Source organism: Condylostylus longicornis, unplaced genomic scaffold (assembly GCF_029603195.1).
Source record: "Condylostylus longicornis isolate FDR11 unplaced genomic scaffold, ASM2960319v2 ptg000026l, whole genome shotgun sequence".
Classification (NCBI taxonomy): Eukaryota; Metazoa; Arthropoda; class Insecta; order Diptera; family Dolichopodidae; genus Condylostylus; species Condylostylus longicornis.
In genome coordinates this window covers 819,682-843,048 of record NW_026577995.1, presented here as the reverse complement: position 1 = coordinate 843,048, position 23,367 = coordinate 819,682, and the positions used below count along the sequence as shown (strand labels likewise).

Genomic DNA, 23,367 nt, shown 5'->3' with positions numbered 1-23,367 from the left:
TCAAGTTCAAAATGTGCTTCGCAATGCAGGATGATTAAGTAAACAATATATTTTAGGTTGTATTAATATTTTCGTACATATAGTCATCCAGTTTTTTGCGAAGTATCCGTTTCGGCTTAGATATTTAGACTCATTTTTAGATTTGATTTTCCGAGTTTTTGCAAAAAATCATAGACAGCGCTGGCGTACATACATGTACAGTCTCTTTGAAAAGAAATAGCAGTCGATTATTTCAAATAATATGTAAGTGATGAAGGAGGATCGAAAAGTAACATCATTTCCACTGATTGTCAACTATATTTAACATAAAGGATTTTCTTCAATTGTGAATTGATTGCGAATATTAACAGTTCATCTTTAATTTTATTTGAGATTTCTTTGAATGCATAGTTGCCAGATCAAAATTCGTTTTTATACAATGATTGTCAAGTAGGTACTAGTAGGATATGAAATGTATTCGAATATTATATTGCATGTTTGAATTCGATTCATTCAAGAATCGTAGCATTAATGATTAAAAATTAAGTAACTTGAAATTACTTAGGTTTTTTTGAGTAATTTTATTTATTGCTCATGTTAAAATAATTGCCTGATCACTTGTCAAATATTTTACAGTCACATGTTTTATGTAATTATTTTGTTTTCAACTCAACTAGCATTTCTAATATTCTGATATTCTTTCTCTAAGCGAGATGTACATATTCGTTACTTTATTTAGGTACTTGTTATAAAACTTTTATGATTATGAATTTTTGTGAATGTTTTTTTTTTTAATGAAACCGCAAGTAAATTCGCGATATTCTTTATATATGTATGTATATAAGTAAATGTGTTATAAAAATAGAAATTACAAAAACTTTTTTTATTGTAAAAAGCTTCAAGTTTTTATATTTTTTTTTTTTTTGTTTTTCTCTTAACTCACATGCTCTTATCAGTAATATTGTGAATTTTAAGCAAATAAAAAATATAACATATACTTAAACAAATATAAATATATAAAATTATAATACAAATACATACAAATACAAATTTCACTTTCAACTGGAAACAAGATACTCTAATTAAATATTATATGTATAAGTATATGAGATGGCTAAATGATATTGTGTATATGCGAATTGAAATTTTATTACATAATATTTGTATACAATTATTCTTAATATGTGTAGGTACAAAATCCACATAAATGTGTATAATAATTTTGCTACATATTATAAATAAGTAATTCATATATTTTTTTTCCTGATATCGTATTATTAGAGCTGATAAGATTATTTTAATAAATGTAGGTGTTGTTATCATAGTAAAAATGTTATATTTTAAATTCAATTGATAATATAGAGATCACTTTTTCTTTCTGGTCTTGTTCTCTTATCAATATTGAACTGGTTATAATGGAAATTATTAAATTGAAAAAAAAAAAATGATTTATATTAATGTTATAAATGATGTACTTATAAAAATAAGTACATTGATATTGTTTGAATTGAAAACCAGAAATGAATTTTTTTTTGGAAATACTTGAAAAAACAAGTAAGTTTGAAAACAAAATTAAGTCTTGCAAATCGACGTTTATATTTTGTTATATAATAAAGTAAATATGATAGATTTCTTTAAAAAATTTACTTAAAAATGAAAAAAGGAAAACATTTTTGTTAAGATTTCTTTAATTTTATCTTGCACACACATCTGCATATTATGTACAACAGAACGTTGCTAATTTTATGATTTTAGAGAATTTTCGGTAATTTACGATATTTTACGATATTTCCAAAATTTATTAATATTTTTACGATATTAGAGAACTTTTCATAAAATTCATAATTATTGCCATAATATCAATCACAGAGATAAGAAGATAATATTAGATAAAATTTTTGAAAGAGTGAATTTGATGAAGAGGTGACGTTATTCTAAAGCGCATAGAAATGTCACTGAAACCATTGCAATCTCAGCCCTAAAATTGATTGTTCTTTGATTTTTGTTGAATGAAATTTTTAAGTTTCGCCATGTTAATAAAATATAAAAATTTTATTACACGCTTCCTTGCAAAATTAATCTGTTCAAATAAGTTGACAAAATACTTTGATACTTGGTTATCAATTCGTAATTAAGCAATCAAATGCAATAAATTTAAAATATTTCTTATAAAATTTAAAAATATAAAAATTTTGGTTATACTCAATCTTTAAAAACTACTTTTACTTTTGTATAATTTTAGGTACAACAGTGACCAAGGAGCTATGGACCAGCAGTTTTGCCTCCGCTGGAATAACCATCCGACAAATTTAACAGGTGTGCTAACTTCACTATTGCAAAGAGAAGCTCTGTGTGACGTTACATTAGCTTGTGATGGTGAAACAGTGAAGGTAAATTAGTGAAACTCTTTTTTGATTTTTGACATCGAATGAAACCAATTTAACAATAGTCCGTTTAATTTATGTAATTTGATGCTCGTTATTTTCAAATGTTTTCTTCAATCAAAAAACATTTTGTTTCGATTATATTTTTAAATTGTTAAGTTAGGTAAATTGGAGCCCGGTTTGAAGTATATGAAAATATTTTTCTTTTGCTAATTCATAATATCTTCGTTTAAATCACGACGACGAGGTTTTAAAATAAACTAAAATATTCCGGAAGAGAAAAATTTTCAAAATTTTCCTAATTCTGAAAATATGCAACTCACATAATTTGATATTATAATTACTCTCTGAATTTTCTTAGTGTAAGTCTTAAGATTTGTGTTCCATGATATTTCGTAAATTAATTCCTTTTAGAAAAGATTTTTGTTTTAGTCTCATTTTTTCCCCTAAAACTATAAAATTGTATGCAAGTGTCCTTTGATTTGATTACATTTGTTAAAGAGAAAAAGAATTTTTATAATAAAAATAATAAAATTTTCTACGTTTTCTACTTTCTTTTGTTAGCTAGAACTTTTCCCACATTTTTTGCTTTTTTCAATTTACTTTTATTTTTTTCGTATACTATACGTACATACATAATAACATTTCAATTTTTGACAACTTGCGTTACTACACACAACGTTTATCTGTACAGGAATCGCCTCAAACAAGGAGAAAATTATTTTTTCATTCATTTTTTGTAATTTTTTTTGTTGTTCGAGTAGCAAAAAATTTTTTTTTTCAAAAAAAAACGAAGAGAAACTATTTTCATGGAATATCAAAAATGTTCTATATCAAAAATGACACATATTCTGTGTGATTTTCTTGCAGTCAGGAGGCGCAGATAGTTCGGACAGAGCTTTCTCAGTGTTGAGAACTTCACGTTTAACTCCCTAGGGGCTATTGCCTGGTATTTACTTAAGGCCGACTTTGTATAAGTTTGTAAAAAGGCTGGTTACGTTGGTTAGATGGGAGAAGGTTTCTCGGCGATATCTCACTTCAGTAATCTACAATCTACAAATTAGTGACTTCAATACTCAAAAACAAAATTATTATATTAAATTCTTGTGAAATTTATTGAATTTTCACCTATTGATTCACCTATCTGCAATAGTCATTTTATTGAGAATCAAAACGTTTTATAAAAAACTATTCATTTTATATAAAAATAATAAAATTTAATAACGGAATTATATTTTAATATATTTTCATTCTTGGAAATTCACAATGAATTACGTGAGTAAATTTGTCAAAAAATATACATATAAATTTTTTTTTATAGTGATGTAAAAAATTTATTTGCGAATAAAAAAATACAAAAAATCTTCACCCTTTTGTTACTGTTATGATTTGTTTTTGACATGTATGTCACAAATATTAAATTATTTACAAGCATTTATGACAGTCAATTCAATCCACATTTTAAGTTACGGACAAAGAATGCTTGTTTTTAGCAATGAAATAAAATCCAAAAAAAAATATATTTCATAAATTTTTGAAATTTTTAAATGTAATAAAATTTCCATGGAAATTCAACACTCATACACTTTTATATCAGATGTAGGGAAAAGTGCTCTGGTTGTAGTTAATAATTTTCAAAAAATGTGTGAATAAATTTCAACTGACTTTCCATTAACAAATTAAATTGTGTTATAATTCACAATTTAAAATATATAGTTATAAAATAAGAAATTAAAAATATTAAAAATATTAACTTTATTTTTAAATTTTCAGGCACATCAAACAATTCTATCAGCGTGCAGCCCTTATTTTGAAACAATTTTCCTACAAAATAACCACCCCCATCCTATTATTTATTTAAAAGATGTTAGATACTCAGAAATGCGTTCATTACTTGATTTTATGTATAAAGGTGAAGTAAATGTTGGACAGAGTTCATTACCCATGTTCTTGAAAACAGCTGAGAGCTTACAAGTAATTTAAAATATTTTATTATTAAAAATAATAAAAAATGATTAATTTTGATTTTAATTAATTTTAGGTTCGAGGCTTAACAGAAAATAATAATTTTAATTATAGAACAGAATCAGATAAAAGTCAAGAATCAGCGACATCATCACCAACTAGTAGAACAAATTTTGAACGTGAAAGCCGTTTAGATAGAGAACGTGAACGTTTAGAAAGAGAACGTGAAAGAGAACGTGAACGTGAAAGAGAACGTGAAAGATGTAGTAGTGCTAGCGGTATTAGTGGTAGCACAAGTAATAATAGTGGTGGTAATAGTAACATTAATCGTGATAGTGGCAGTGGTCAATGTATTGGAGGTGGTCCAAATGCAAATGCTGCTAGTCTTATGGAACATTATCGTGGTAACAGTTTAAGTGGGAGTATTGTTGCTGCAGCTGCTGAAGCAATTAAAAGCGGTTTAGGTTTAGGTAATGTTGTTGGTGGTGTTGGTGGAGTTGGTAGTAGCGGTAGCAGTGATCGTTCACCAAGTGTTGGTTTACTTGGTAGCAGCAGCAATGAACGTATTACCAGCCATGATAGAGGCAATCGAAGCATTGAACGTGAACATTGTGATCGGGCTGAAAGTCGTGATGATTTAATGCAAACACAAGATTATACTAAAGATAGAGATCGTGATAGAGAAATGTCCACAACTCCAGTGGATCATTGCATTAGTAGTAATAAGAAAAGACGTAAGGACTCATCCAACTGTGATAATTCTTCGACCTCGACGCATAACACAAATGTACAGGACAGACATTACACTCAGGATTCTCAGGTGATTAAAAATTATACATATGCGTATACATGGACAAATCAATTTTAGAAATTATGTAATTCTCCTTTCTATAATTTGCAATAATTCATAGTATTCTATATATATATATATGACTACAACAATATTATCAATTACATTTCAAAAATATTATAATTTTATTTAACAAATGATGATTTTCATCAATAATTTTAATTACCAATATTTTGCAATAGATTTTTCAAAATGAATAAAAATCCTATTATTTTACAAAATTAATTACTAAAGTACCTAATAAGTTCTCAAAAACTAGAAAAAACAGGAACATTGTAACATTAACTTCCGTCTATTTATTACCATATTAAATCGGTTAAAAAAACGGGATAACTACACCTATTATTTATGTATTAATAAATTCGACATTTTTAAATATATCATAACTTAATGTAGATTTAACAAAAGCAGCTTCATAATTATGCAACAGTTGACTTAATCGATATTTTACAATTCATGAAATTATTGTTTTGTCCTCCCCATAAATACCTTTTTTTCACAATTTTTTTTTTATATACTTTTTGTTTCATGCTCATTCTATCTTCAAAAAGATATAATATCAAATAAATGAAGAAAAAAAGCAAAAAAAAAGGGATTATTATAACACTCTCAATAGACTATTAAAATTTATATTTAAAATAGACACAAAAATGGTCAAGCATTTTTCTCATAATACTCATAAATTGATTAAAAAATTTACTCTATGGAATTCATGATTCTATATTCTTTGTTGCCTTGTCCCCCGAAAAATTTTCAGTACATAAACATATCAATGAACATATAAAAAAAAAACAAAATTTGGTTTTATTGGTTTTTCGTATATAATAGAAAAATAACTACTGGTTTACATGTTTGCATCCTATATATACATATATATATACATACAGTATATTTAAAATAATAAATTATAGCATACATGTATGTAATTTTAGCTTACGATTATATTAAATTTAACTTATGTAATATTCTGTTTTAATTCATCTACATAATATGTAAATATATTACTTAGTTACATTAATAAATTTTATTGTTATTTTAGTCATTATTTTCTATACCTTTCCCGTAATAAAGTTCAATAATTTTGTTTAATATTTCAATAAATTTTAATATTTTTTTAGAATTAATTTAAATTCATTTTCTATTACACAAATTTTATTCGCTTAGAAATATTCATAAATAATAAACTTATGTGGTTAATAAATAATTTACTCCTAAAATCATAAATATAAAATTAATTTTATTAAAAGACAATTGATATTTTCATTACAGATTTTTTTTTTTTTTGAAAAATAGAATTTAATTTTTAATACAATGTTATCTCGATAGTCGTCCTTAATTATTAAAGTACTTCATATCGATAATTGTTTGTTATTATGTAGTCAAACCCTATATTTTCTTTTCTTAATCATATTACATACTTAATTTTTCATCCTTTATCTATAATTTTAGACTTTTTAATAAAGTAGTAATAACTAAAATTCATACATAGTTCTTGGATTTACTAAATTCACTATAAAAATTATATTTTTTAAAAAAAATTTTCTAATTTGTCAATTACCAATTATAATTTTAAAATTTTTTAAATTCTATAAGACAGTACATGTATACGAAAACCAATTTGAATAAAATCTTTAATATAACTTAGATGTGATATTGATAAACTCAAATGAACTCAATAGCTCATAGCAAGTGTATACTCAGTAATATACTTAATACTATTTAACAGTAATTTGACAGATCCCATGTTATTTTACCAATGTATAATATAAAAATAAAGAAATAGTTTATTGAAAACATAAATTTATATATATATAAATATATTTTGATTGAAAATTTATTAACATTATTAAAAAAATATTCTAGGCATCTTCATGCAATTTTAAATCAAGTCCGGTGCCAAAATCCGAAGCTGGTGATGATATAATTGGTCGACGTGATTCACCACTTTCAAATCAAGGCGTTGAAAGAAATCTTAGTACTAGTGGTGGTAGCCTCAGTCAGTCGCTTAGTATTAAACAAGAATTACTAGAAGCCCAACAACATCATACATCTCTACCGCCAGAATTATTAGCGGTAAGTTAAAAATTTTTTAATTATTAATTACTAAAAATTACTACTTTCCAATATTAACAAATTAGTAAGAACGAAAAAAAAAAATTAAAAATTTTTTATTTTTTTTTTAATTTTTAATTTTTTTTTTTAATATTTTTATTCATAAATTTTTTAACAATTACCCTTTATATTTTTTTTTTATTTTTTTTTTGTAAAAAATCCTTTATTTTTATTAAATTGTTAAGGTTTTTTCTTTGGACCGGTTCGATGGTTCCAATTTTAATTTTCTTTGTTATATAAATATATATATATAAACATTTACTTATACATACACACATTTATACATAATACAAAAAAAAAATTTAAGTATCAAAATTTTCATCCAGTTTAAAAACAAAAATTTATTTTTTTTTTTAATATTAATTTAAATTATTGCTTAATCCATTTAATATAATTAATTTATATATTTTTTTTATACAAATAATTTAATCTAATTTTGTATTCTTTTAACTATTTGGTTTTCGAAATTTTTAAATTCCTAATTATAATTTTTTTTTATGCTTATAAATTAATCTAGTATAACAATTAAGAAATACAAAAAAAGAATGGCATTACAAAAAGTTTAATAAAACAAAATGGTCATTTAGCCCATTGAATTTAAAACAAATTTTAATAACGAAAAATTATTTAAAATTGAGAAATATTTATAAGATTATAAGGAAGAGTAAAAGAAAATGAATTTTATTTGTTTCAGTCATAATAGAAAGAAGAAGGATAATTGATTGAATCTTAATTAAATGTAAATAAAATTAATTTAAAAAATATATGTAAGATATTTGAAATATAAAATTGCTAGCTCCTTTTACTACACGTTTTGTACATTAAAATTTTAGACGCTCCTAATTTTCACTGTTATATTTGATTTAAATTATATTTTCCTCTCAAAAATTATAATTTTGAATTCAATATAATGTTAAATATAGAATTAAAATAATATTTTTATATGAAAAACTATTTTGTTGTACTCAATAATGATTTTTAGAAATGAAAATGTAATTTATTCTAATACAAATGAATTTATATATATATAGGTGTAATCCATAATGTCAAATGCCGATCGACAACAATTACATCTGACAGTCAACAACCAGCAATCAACAATTTATTCTAAAAAAATTTTTGCATATCAATACAACTTTTGAATGCAACCGGTTGAAAAACAACAAATTATTTTTGATTTGAATATTTTTAGAGCTAAATTTCATTAAATAAAATTATTTATCCACCTTAAAATTTTCCATTTAGTACAAAATTAAAGTGTGCAGTTAAAATATTTTTGTTAGAAAAATTCCAAAAATTTTTAGTAATATGACAAGCATTTATTACGTGGCATTTATTTTTTATGTCAACGATAATACATTATAAATAAAGACATCTGTCGACAACATTAAAAGTTGCAACGATTTTGTTAACTGCAAAAGAATTCAATGCGCATTTCACATTATCGATTACAAGTTATTTTATAAAATTTGAAATTCTTTAAGCATTCGAAATTATTGCAATATTTATTTTCCTATTTTTTTAATTATAAATTTAATATTAAAGTAATAATAAAAAAATATTTTAATGAATTATTTTTCATTTTATTTGTCTATTAAAATTTATATAATTTTTTAAATTAATAAAATGTCAACCTCAGTTAGTATTAAACTATACCTTCAATTAATTTAATAGTAAGGTAATTTAACTGTTAGTTTAAAACTAATAATTAAAAACAAATGCTTGACATTTTAGTAAATGACATTTGGTTATTCAAAAATATATTTTAAAGAACTATTTCCCGTATTCTTCATATTGTATTAAAAATCTACTTATCACTTCAAAATAACTTACAAATTTTATAATTCTTGAAAATTTGTATTATTTCGCTTAATTTAAACTTTTATCATAAATTATTTTTTCTTATCATAGAAAATATTTTAAAATATTTTTTTGCAACTATAAATTATAATAAATTAGAAAATAAGAATATATTTAAAAAATTATGTAAGAATACAAAATAAAGAAGAACAAAAATTATAAATTTTTAAGTTAAACTAAAATTTAATTATAAACTAGAATTGTATTCGCGAAAAGTGAACGAGAACTTACATTTAGTATAATAAGGAAAGTCTACATACACCATGATAATAATAAAATTCATCGATCCGAGAAAAAGAAAAAATCTAAACAAAACTAATTTATTTAATTGAAAGCATTAATGAATAATATATATGTATGTATGTATATATATCCTTATTTATATATACATACAAAAATTGTTTATTTTTATTATAATTTTAAATTATAAAGTCATATCCTTCACTTTCTATATGAATTAAACAATAAAAAATTATTTTCTTTAAACTAAAACCAAAAAAAAATATTTTATTTTATTTTATGGGAATTTAAAAACAAAAAAAATTGATCGAAAATTTAAAATTAAATTAAATTTGACGAATATTCAGAAAACCGTACTTTTGGATTCGGAACGTGCACGGCAAAAGAATTTAACACCTGCAATAACAATGACGGCCAGTTTAGGAGATAGTTCAAAATCATTTGCTTATAGACATCAAAAACCTAAAATTTATTCTGCACCAAATTCACCTCCATTATTATCTCCACTTTCAACACAACAACTTAGTCTGCAGCGTGAATTTCAGTTACAAGAATCACCAAACAAACAACGTTCCTATTATTCAATACAACACATCGAAAAACAATTGCAAGAAATGCAACGGCAAGAATATCATCAACATCAACAGCAACAAGAACGTGAACAACTTTATCATCAATTAAGTTCTCGTCAAGCCAGAACTTGGATACCACCAGAGCTTTCGATAACAAGTCGTTCCGACAACAATTATTTCATTTCAAGTGGAGGAAATGTTTCTGAACATTTAGCACGTCAATTGAATACATCAAATCTGTTATCTCGTACAGAATTTTATAATGAAAGTGTAAGATCAGGTGCTGGAATGAATCCGTATAGAAGTAACAGTAACCCTGCTAATAATCAGACAGGTCCATTAAAATCATATACAGAACATCATCAACATTTTCAACCACCTTTTAATTATCAAAAACAAATGCATTCAATTTTCAATCAACCATCATCTGGCAGTAATAATCCATCTAAATATATATCGAGATCAAATTCACCACATAGATCACAATCTTCATATGATACATCAACTATTGGACAATATAAAGAATCTACTTCAAATCAAGGTGGTAATAATCAGATTGCAGGAAATTCTGGTCAAAGTACTTCAAGAAAATCTGGCCGTTTCCGTATAAATTGGCTTGATCAATTTGAATGGTTAAGATTTGATGAAAATGCTAATACTATGTATTGTATTTATTGCCGTAAATGGTCAAATGATATACCAGACATAAGAACATCATTTGTTGAAGGCAATTCAAATTTCCGTTTAGAAATTGTAAATCATCATAATAAATGTAAATCACATCGATTATGCCATGAAAGGGAAATGCTTGATCAAAATCATAAACAACAGCACCTGCAGCAACAACAAAAATCAAAAGAGCATCATCAATCTGAAACAGATGAAAAAGAAAAATATAAAGAAGCTTTAAAAGAACAAAAATCTTCAAAACTTACAACATCTGAAAAATTAACTTTGAAAACTGGAGATCAACAATGTTTAACAGAAAAATCTGCAAAACTTTCTGAGAAGAATGTGAAAAAAATTGAAGATGATAGCAGCGATGACGTAACAATGATTGAAGAAAACGAAGAATCTATAAAAAGCTGAAATAAAAAATTAAAAAAAAAATATTTTTTATTGTATAAAATTTTTGTAATTATTTTTATTACATGTCATTGAATTCATTATGTTAATAGTTTTAAGACAATATCATCAGCAAAATATATTTTAGTATAGGATTTTGCTAAAATAGATTGACAAAAAATAAAACCAATTTTCCATTTAAATTCAAATCAAATTTGATAGTTTATATTTGAAGTACATAGTGTATATTCAAATTTTTAAATTTTAAGTAAAATTCTAAAAAAAAATTCATTAAAATCATATGAAATAATTAAAATATATTCATAAATATTTTTTTGATCTCTTTAAAAACAAAAAATCAAAATATGAAAATTGTAATAAAATTACACAATAACTTTAAAAGTCATATTTTAAACCAAGATCTTCCATATAATGAACGTTAACTATAGATTTTAAGAAAAACTTAAATATTGTAAAAGAGAGAATTAAAAAAATTTTTTTTAATATGTATTGTTTATTTTAAAAATTATATTTTATGAATTTATTTGCAAAATAATCTGGTATTTAAATGGCATTTTAAATATTCGAAAATCAATTTAATTGTATATTTAATTTCCATTATAATTAATGTCCATTTTATTATATTTGCATATTTTATATATAATATATAAGAAAAAATATAAGGAATAATTGTATGAATAAATATTTTTAAAACAAGAAAATTTTTCTATGTGTTTAAACATCCAATAGTTAAAATCGTCCAATAGTTTATACACAAATTAAAAAATTTGGATTTTTATAATACACAATGTTCTAAAAATTTAAGTTTCATAATCTGGTCGATGTTCATATTCTAAAAATTCATTATTATTATTAATACATACGAGTAATATGTTTTTTCAAAAATCGTTATTTCCCTTTTTTCTATAAAATTCATAGGTCTTTTTCATGTATGCTATTAATTAATTATTTAATTTTTATATTCAATATGGTCAAAATATTTTCTACATACTCATTTATTAACTTTTCATATTTACTAATTCATAATTTTTTTATTAAATAAATTTGTCTAATGAAAGAAATATAGTAAATTTCTTGCCTAATATAAACGGCAAAGTACAAAAAAATATATACAAAAATAGTGAATTTAGAAAATTCTGTTCTAACTTAGACCTTAATATAAAACATGTTCGATGAATGAAAACTGCAAAAGAAGTACTTCCGAAAATCATAGCATCTTAAAGTTCTAATGGATTCTTAAAGATTTTTGTTAAACGCTGTCAAAATATTTTAAGTTTGAAAAATAATCACATAGAAAAATTATGTAATATTTAGTTAGTTTCTACAGATATGTAATGATTCATATGAAAAGATTTTTAAAATTTAAGTTAGAACTTTAAGTGCATACTTGAATTATAGAAAATCCCCATAATTATGGCAAATTTTATTTCAATATTCAAAAGGTTTCAAAAAAAAAATATTTACTTAAAAATTTTGAAATTTTAAAACCGTGCATACTTGAATGGCTGTTTATACAAATTAATTTTATTACCGATTTAGAATTAGCTAGAGCGAATATTTTGTAGATAAACAACTATTTGGTTAGGTAAATAATTTTGAAAATTTTGCTATTTTTTTATTTTGTATATGTGATTTAACTTTAAATTTTCAATTTTTTTTAACTTTTTTCAAAAAAAGTTAAAAAAGTTGAAAATTTCAAATAATTGAATCATCGAACCGATTTTCAAATTAAATTTTTTGTTGATTGTATTTTTTTTTTGTAAGTTTTTGCTTTGTAAGTTTAATTCAAAATATTTAAATAGATATTTTGTTATTTAAATTTTAAATAATATTTGAATATATATAATATATTATTTATAGTCTGGTTTGAAGTCATTACATCCTGAAGACATGTCACTTTTAGCATCACATGGTCTTTCTTCAGTTGAATCACGAGATGATAATAATGATATCAAACAAATGCAATTAGATACATCAGACAATATTGATGGTGAGTACTTTTCCTAAAACAATAATAATACAAAATATAAATTAATTTCTAAATTATGTTACATCTATCTTTCCCATCCAAAGTATTTTATTAGATTTTTTTTTTTTTGTATAATATGCATTATTTATTTATATATTATATAAAACAAATATGCATAATATACATAAATGTATACATAGAATATTATTTATTAAATGTATACAATTTAAAATCATTATATAAAATTTTACTACATTAATTTTTTTATATACTTATATAAAATAAAATTCACAAAATCATTTAATAGATATTTTATACCATATACCAAATAGTTTTATTAATATTCCCCAGTTTATTAATTTAAATTACATTTATATATACATATTTAACTTAAAATCTCTTATAACTAATTAATTAATAAAAAAAAAAAAACAAAATCAAAAATCCCCTAAAATAAAACTTAGAGAAATGCAAAATTACAACAAGCAAAGAAAAAATTTAGTTTTTAAAAAATACTATAAGTATTTAGAAATAAAAAGTTTGAGTTGAATGCATTTTTAAATAAACTTTTTTTTTATATATATATTTTTTTTTTTTTGAAATTGTATCAATGTAAATTTTATCTTTTTACATTTTCTTTCTGCTAATTTTACCTATTTTGTATAATTTAATGGGATGCTATAACTTAGGAAATAAACTTACATTTTCTTTTTTAATTTACATATAAAATTATATTTTGCAAGAAATGTGTGATAAAAATTTTTGGTATTTAATTAAAATTATAAAAACTTCAAAAATTAAGAATTTAAAAATTTTTTTTTCTCACAGATTTAAAACAGATTTAAATTATATATTAGAGCTCTTAAAAACTCTTCTGTGAGGAATTATCTCTTGCTATCCTAGTTTATCTAAAACATATTTTGTTTCTATTTTCATTGCAATATGGCTGACAAAATATTTAATTGAATTGATGAAGAACATCTAAATATTATTTCTCCAATAATTGCTTAAATAAAAATTTTAATAATTTTATTTATTACAATGTTGTTTATTGTAATAAACAATCCTTATTTGTCATAATTATTTTGTTTTAAAATATAATATTATTAATATTATATAATTTAAATTATAATTATGTTTTAAATAAATATTATCTGTTGATCATAACAAATGTGTACTAGAATCTAATATGCAAATTATGTAATATGTTCGAACGAATTACAAAAATTGCCATTGAAAATTATATATGTTCTGGTCCATAATAAAAATATTAATCAATAAATTCCCAATTAAAAATTATTTAAATAAATTTTCAAAAAAATAATTTTTTGTATTTTTTTCTGTGTTTGTAATGATTAACATAGCAAAATCATATGTTCTCTTGCTAAACGTGAATCTGTTACTAATATAAAAAAATATAAATAAAAATATTTCATTTAATATAAAAAATTAAGTTTTATTAAAATTAAAACTTTCTCTTTCTGTTCCGTATTATTTCAAGTCGAACTTATTGTTTTTTACAGTTAATTAAAAAATTAAAAATTAATCACACATTTTGCATTTTAATTGCAAAAAAAAAATATATTTTTTTATTTTATTTTATTTAAAATGTTATGTAAATATTATTATAAAATATAAATTATTATTTTTTTTTGTTTTATAAATAATTATAGAAATTTTTTTATTTAATTTTTAAAAATGAAAATTACTATGGGGTGGTTTTGACTTGTGAGTTTTGCATGTATATTATCACATATTTTTATTATTATAATATGGACAATTTATAAAAACAAAATGCAAAAAATAAAATGCGAAATTGCAAATTTATAAATGATATTGAAAAATTTAATTAAAATTACAAAAATTTATTACACATTTTATGCTACTTTTTTATAGACAAACTGTTATTATTACAATTTTATTCTAATTTTTATTTAATTTGAAATTAATTTTTTTATATTTATACAAAAGAATTTAAAAATTAAATTTTAAAAATTAAATACAAATATTTTACTCTTAAAATCTTCATAAATATCAATTCAAAATCGCTGATAATTAAAAAAAAAAATAGAATTTACCTAAAATTAAAATTAATTTCAATTTAAAATAACATTAGAATATAATTTTTTTTTTATAATTTTCATATTAAATAAGATTTAATAACGAAATGTAAGTATATATTATTTCATTTACCTTATTTTATTTTAATTTTAACTAATTTTTACTTAAAATTATATATAAAAAGAAGAAAACAACAAAAAAAAAATTATACATATATATATTTTAAAAATATATGAGTATAAATATGCAAAATTTATATTTATATTATATATTTAAAACATGTTTGTATTATTACAAACTTTTACATTATATATTATAATATATATATATATATATAAATATTAATATTATTTTATTAATATATATATAAATATAAATATATGTATATTAAAAACGAGACTACAAATCAACACCTCTCCTCCTGTAACAAAAAAAAGCAAATTAGTAAAATGCAAAATTTGTCACAAACAGCAAAAAAAAAATTTAGAAAACCTTCTTTTTATTTTTCTTGTAACTTAAATTAAAATTTTATGCATGCTGCATGTAGAAAAGTAAATACTTTTAGTAATAATATAATTTCTAATTTTAAATACTTTCAAAAACAAAAAAAAAAAACATAATATAGTTACTATGTTTAACTATATTATATAATAATAAAATATAATTTATTATATGTTTTAATTTTATTTTTTCACTTTTTTTTTTCTTTTTCCATTTAATTTTAAAATTTCTTTTATAAATAATCTTACGTTTTTTTTTCGTACAATTTTTTTTTTATTTTATTTTAAATGATATCTTCCTCATTTAGCATTATAATATACAACCTTGTTATTATACATAAATATTTCCTATATATATACTTTGACAAAATGGTAACTTTTAATTCATATATATGTATACCTTTTTGAACAAAATATTTTTTATCATAATTATTATTATATTAATAATATAATTTTTTAAATTTTTATTTTCTTTTAATACAAATATTTAAGCTTATTATTATTTTTATATTTCTTTTATAAATTTTTTTTTATATTTTTAATATATATTTTAGTAATATACATTTATTACAGTTAAAGTATATTTTAACTAATATAAGTAAGTCAATGTACTTGAATATTAAAAGCAGAAAGCTTAAAAATCTAATAAGATACAAAAATATTGTAGACATTGTCACTTATAATAATATCGATATTATTTTGTTGCCAAAACAAATAAAATGTATTGTTTAATATGTTTTAAATATAATAATAATATAAAAACAAAGTTCGAAATATATAATATATTGTAAAATCTGAAGGTTCCCGAAATTTTGGAATACTGTAATTTATTTGAAATATGTACAAATGTCTGTGGAAAATTCTTCTTGTTCCATCTTGTCAGCATTCCTAAAATTCATATTATAAATATTAGCAATATGATTTTCAATTATAATTATGAAATAAATTTAAAGTTAAATGAAATTTCAATCAAGGTGAAATTTCAATTTTCATTTTACATAATGCCATAAAGTCCAACTTCAAATATAGCAATTCAAATCCAAATTCAATTAGGAAATTTTATTGAGAAAAAATTTCGTATAAGAACAACATAGAGTTTTCATTTGGAAAATTAGATACTTTCCTTCAAGTGATTATACCTAAAAAAATAAATAAGAATTAGTAATACATACGTAGATTAAGTATTTAAATTAAAAATCAAATTAAAACTGAGGGTTATTTTAATATATAATTTGTACATAAGTAATTGTACATCCACAGAATAAAAATTATTTTTCAGTTAAATTCAATTAGCAACTGAATATGACCATGTTGCTGTACAATATAATGGGCGTCAAATTCTTTGACTTTTCTGATATTGACATTTATAATATTTATTAGTATTGCCAGATATACTTTAACTGTATAAATGCGTATAATATGCGATTTTCATTTTTTATATTTTTATTTTCTCTAAATTTTTATTATTTTTTATTTTTATTATTTTATCTTTATTTATTACCTTTCAAAACAAAATTTGTTGAGGAAATTTTCAAAATTTTTTCTTTTTTGAGCAGAACTATTAAAAAATTCATTATAATTAATAAAAAAAATAATTTATATTATGATTTTTATAATATACTTGTGACACAAAAATTTAAATAAAAAATATTTTAGGTTTTGGATATAAAAAAAATATTGTAAAATAAAAGCAAATTACAAATATTAAAATTTAGCGGACATTTTAATGACAGAAAAATTTTATTTTAGAAATTCAAAATTTTTTAAATATAACACTAACAAAACTAAAATAATAATAATAAAAAAAACCAAATTAAAAAATCCAAATTACGTGCAAAATCAAAAAAAAAAATAAACAAAATAAAAGAAAATAGAAATCTGTAAAAACCTAATCTCAGTTGTCCCGAAATTATGATAAAGAAAAATTGGTATAAATTAATTATATACATACATATTTATAAATATTATAAATATTATTCTTTTTAAATTCTTTTAATTTTGTAATATAAATCTTAACTAAATCTACACTTACTTACATATATATGTAGCAAAAAAAAAATAAACTTTCAAAATTTTATATTAATCAATAATATACATATACTAATAAAAATAAAAAATAGCAACATAAATACATACAAATACTTATACATTTTATAATATATTTATTAACTCTATCTTTTTAATACCAAAATGAAATTCTTATTCTAAAACTAATTATTTTAGACTTTATTTCACTTGAAATTTATATTTTGCAAAAATTTAAGAAAAAAAAAAAAAACAAAATAACTTATCTTACTCATGGTCATCGAAAAATTTTAACAACATTAGGTTTCTTTGGCGCCATTTTCAATATGCATAAAGCATTTTATATTGAGAATTAAAATATTTAGACACTTCCGCATTCATGAAATTCTAGCACTTATAATATTTGCAATAACTTCTTCTGCTGTGAATTTATAAATATGGGTGTAAACTAATCTTGCACTTGTAAGAAAAAATTTTTGTCTTGGAAAATGTCATTAAAAATATTTTTTTTTTATAAAATGGTAGTAGATTTATGTACTTATTAAATGTCAACATAAAAATTTATAGATTTCAAAGTTTCAAACCAATCTAAGAAAACGTATCAAGCAAATTCTGTACCGTAAATTAAAACAAATTGTTGTGACGTTGTACATTTATGCTAATAGGCCTTTTCATAAACACAGTATACCGCAATATATTATAGCGAAAACAGCCCTGCATTTATGTTCATAAACGAATGTTGTTAACCAATTTTGTTTATAAGCGCAGTTGTAATCATATAAACGGATATGATTTTATAAAATAGTTAAAAATATATTGCATATTCGTTACATTATATTTTCGCAGTATTGCATTTATAAAGATCTCTAATATCTTAAAATATTTTTAGTACCCAAAATATTCTTTCAAAAAGTTGTCCTTATAATTAAAAAACCAGTCAGTTTGATTTGTCCAACAATTACATAGAATCGAGACTCTGTTACGAAATAAGTTAAGTTGACATTAAATTTAAAATATATATTTTGTTAGACGCATGTCGACTGCCTTTTGAAATGTATAAAAAGACAGAAGAATGACAATGTTTTATTCGTAAGAATTTCTTTTTTAATAAATCTTGTGTTTTTTTGGAAATTAAGTGAAATAAAGTTCCAAACCCCACCATAATTTTACAATTGGAAATTACAAATCAAACATTTCATAAAAATATGTATTAAGATTTAATATACATACTTACAATCACTAATAATATTTGATTTATCATCTGCCTCCCCATAAATGAAGGAAAAAAAAGACAAAATGTCCAGGGTGTTCACAATTACATATTATAAAATATATTGTCTTTAATGTTGCAACTCATGATAAAAATATTAGAAATTTTATCAAAATTTGAGCTTTTCTTTTTTCTTAATTCCAAAAATCAATCAAGCCCTTTCTTAAATTTAATTAAAATTAATTTAACACTTTTGGTATATTTATTCAATTTCAATGTAGCAATATACATACATCATAAATCGAAATTGTTTAAATGTCCTTGTAAAATAAAATTATTATTTAGGTTGTCCTTAAGTCTAATTAATCGATGTCCTTAAATGTTATTTATATTAAGCAAAAGATATATTAAAAGTTAACAAAAGTCTAACGATATAATATTAATTTATGGTATTTGTAATCGAAGTATAGGTTTTTGAATACTGAAGTAGCTATACCTTTTTTTTTAAATTACAAAAACTCTATAACATTTCGTTACATCAAAAGGCGAAATAATTAAACTCAAAAAAAATTATTATATTGTTTAAAATTTACAAACATGTTAAAAATAATTTTCGATAAACCCGGAATTTATTGACAGATAAAATATACTGTACCTTTGCTTTCTATGTCAAATGTACTTTTTTTTTTTAACTCGAATTTATACTTTTCAATAAACAGCAATGTATATTGAGAAAATTTTCAGGACAATGCGTGTAGTGCCATTAATAAAATGTACTTGATTATAAAATGTACTTGAGTTGTCAGAAACTACAATATAGACATTTTTCTATTAAGGTATAATGACATCATCAATCAATATTATTTAATTTAAAATTTTAAGAAAATTTTTTTAAATATTATATATAAAAAAATATATATATAATAGAAATAACTTTTTTTTTAAATATTATTTATTATCAATTAAATATCGTTTTAATTTTTTTTTCTTTTAATTGTGGCATGCTTAATGTTAAACGGAGCAAAAAAATTTTAATTAACACATTGATTGTCGTAACAAATATGTCGTAACAATAATATTTTAATAAGTATATTAAAAAAGATCAAATAAATATTTAAAAGAAAAAAATTTAATTTAATTATTTAAGATTTTTTTTAAATAAAATATTTTCAATACATACATATATATGTTTTAAATAATATTCAAAATTAAACCGAATACAAGAAACAATTTTTTTATTTTTAAATGTCATTAATTTTTCATTATAATTAAATTATTAATCAATGTGTTAATTTGAAATTATAAATCAATAATAATAATAGGTTTTAATGTTGTAAAATGTGCAAAATCTTAAAAAATGAATATATATATATATACAATAATTTTTAACAGGAATTTTTATCTCTTTTTATAATATCTTGTTTTCAAAATTCTTAAAACAACTATTATTACATAATATTTTTCTATGCAGCAGCTTTATTTGACATTTCTTTTCTTTTCTTTTATCGAATATTTACTGAAATAATTTTTTTTTTTCATTTTTATGTTTTATTTTGTTTTTAATTGTTAAACACAATTTTTTTTCAAAATAAATTAATTATTTTCTAAAAATTAATTTTCTCAAATTACATAATTAAGTTTCTTATAACTTTTGATTTCTTTTATTTTATTAATTTTTTATAATTTATAATATCTTTTACCAAGCTAAAAATTTCTTTCTTTCAAATTATATATAAAATATTTAAAAATATTGATCATATATATGTATAAACAATTATATTTATTAAATATTCTTATAAATAGAGCACATTAAGTTTTATAATAAGTCTTTTTTTTTTCTTTTAAATTTAATTTAATAAAACAAAATAAGAAAAAATGAAATTGAAAATCACTTTTTGTAAATGTTTTCACATCATGTCAAATAAAATAAAACAAATTCTCCTTAAAATTTCGCTTGTGTTATATATAGGTTTTGAAAACTGGAATTTAGAAATTAAGGGTTTCTTCGGAATTATCAAATAAAAGTTAGACGACTTTGTCAAAATCGCAAAAAATAGAATGATAAATTTGCATATTTTTTTTTGAACAGTTAATTTGACATTTTAGAACTTAAAAATTTTGACGCATTATATTATTTAATTTTGACATAAAACGTTTCTTAGCATTTCAAATTGAAATTGTGTTAAAATTAATAAATATTAGAAAATTTCGCATACTAAAAATACACGACAGATATTTCAGTGTTGACAATATCGCAGGCACAACATCAAATAAATTCTGAACATAACACGTCATCAAATTTTTTTTTTTTATGACATTTCAAAAGATGATACAATGGGTCTCATACATCAAATTCCGAAGATACCCTAAACATTTAAAAAAAATCGAATCCAAATTTTAAATATAAAATTGAAATATTTTTTATTTTATTTTTTCATGCTTATACATACATAATATGTTTTTTTTTAATTAAATTCTTTGACATTTTATATTTCTATATTTCTCTCTCACTCTCTACCTCTCTCTATTTTATCATTAAATTTTTTTTTCTTTTTACTACACTTATGCGGTTATAAAGATACGACACGGTTTTTAATCGAAAATATTTTTTTTTTTAGTTTTAATTTACATTTTTTATTTGAAATTGAAAGAACTGGAAAATTATTAAGGAAGCAAAGAAATTGACAGAAAATTAAATAATCAATTAAAAAATTTTATATACATATAAAATATAATAAAAATAAATAAACGAATAATTAGGGTTGCAACATTGAATGGCAACATTTCAAAATATAAGAAAAAAAATAAAAAACTTATATACAAAACTTATATGGAAAAATGTATACATATAAATTTTATAAAAAATAAATTTTTATTATCACAAAATACAAAAATTAAAAAAAATTAAGAAAATGAAATAAACACTTTAAAAAAATTATATTGATTTTGTATAATATAACTGAATTTACAAGAAAACAAACATTAAAAAATGCAAAAACAAAAAAATATTGAGAAATCATAATATTTAATAATTTTATACAAATATGAAATACAATAAATACTATTTATATACTTATTATTATAAACAAAACTAAAATATTGTAAATTTTATAATTAAATTTTGTGTTTTAAATTGAAATAAATCATTTTTGATCATTCAATTGAATTGAAGAATAAAAATTTAAAAGAAAATTAACAAAATCCTCAAAAGATTTTAAATATCATTAATTTATTTATTTAATTATATATATATTTTTTTTTAAATTTTTAATTTATGACAAATATAATTTAATTTTCTTTCCCTTATTTTTTATATTTATAAATATTAATTAATTATATAATTTCACTGTTTTTATTATTATTATTGTTTTGGTAGTACATATATATACTTTATAATATAATAAAGGTATAATTATGAACAGATCATTTATAAAATATGAAAAGTTAATTTATTATCATATTATTGGCAACATTATATTGAATTTCAACCAATTTAAAAAGGAATTCATAAAAAATTTTACTGAAAACAGATTTCATTTCGAAGAAACCTTTTCCAAAATATAGAGTAAAATTGTGAAAATGCCAAATTATTCCTTAAAGTAAACTTTATTAATTGAATTTATTGATTTTGCATTTTAAAAATGGAATTTCAAATTAGTTGGAAATATTGAAAATAATTGACAATTATTGACAATTATATTGATAATCATATATTAAATGTCATATTATATTCAAACTGTCATATATTGTATAAGAACTTTAAATTAATGCAACAAATTTTTTTATATCTTTATTGCTATATTCAAAAATAAAGATTGAAAAGAAAAGAACTGTTCGCATAACTTTATTATGTAAACGGATGCTATTCCTTTCTCATCCTATATTGCTTCCCTCATTTAAGCAATTAGACTCCAAAAAAAAAAAAAAAACAATTATAATAAAAGAAAAACTTGGAGAATAATTTAATTTTATTATTTTTAATTTCATTTTTATTTTCAATTTTAAGTTTAGAATTTAGAAAAATGATTTGTAAATTTTTGTTTTTAATGGCAATTATTATTTTTATTTTTTTACACATTGTTTGAATTTGAAATGCCTGATTTTGTTTCACCCCATTAAAATTGAAGCATTATAAAATTGTTTCTTTGTTTTAATCCATTCCATAATCTTCCTCTATACATTAAGATATTGTTCCTTATATCTTGAATTTTTTTTATATATAAATACTTCTTTTATAAATTGATTTCATTTTATATATTATGTACCTTGTTTATATATTATTTATTTATATATTTTTTTTTATAATTTTTAAATAGATTGTTATATTATAATTTTAATAATTTTACTATTTTTATGATTTTTTTTTTCTTTTGTATTTGAGTAATTTTGAAGTTGAAATTATATTAAATTTACGAATTATTACCCAAAAAAAAAAAAAACAAATAAATAAAATAAATATAAATAATTCCCATAAGCAAAACTGTTATATTGTTACAAGTTATATTTTAATTTTCATTTGTATTTTTAGCCCAAGAGAAATGCTATTGTTTTTGG

At 20.9% G+C, this 23,367-nt stretch overlaps 1 protein-coding gene across 1 annotated transcript in view; it reads left to right on the top strand.

Annotated features, from left to right (window-relative positions):
- The first annotated feature begins 2,225 nt into the window (after window positions 1-2,225).
- The window catches only part of LOC129607031 (sex determination protein fruitless), a 54,996-nt gene continuing 33,854 nt past the window's right edge, over window positions 2,226-23,367 (top strand). The window contains exons 1-6 of the mRNA XM_055517722.1: window positions 2,226-2,369; window positions 4,137-4,337; window positions 4,405-5,148; window positions 7,042-7,251; window positions 9,738-11,048; window positions 12,909-13,038. Of these exons, the coding sequence (XP_055373697.1) occupies window positions 2,244-2,369; window positions 4,137-4,337; window positions 4,405-5,148; window positions 7,042-7,251; window positions 9,738-11,048; window positions 12,909-13,038 (2,722 nt within the window). The 5' untranslated portion in view covers window positions 2,226-2,243. The remainder of the gene's footprint in view (window positions 2,370-4,136; window positions 4,338-4,404; window positions 5,149-7,041; window positions 7,252-9,737; window positions 11,049-12,908; window positions 13,039-23,367) is intronic.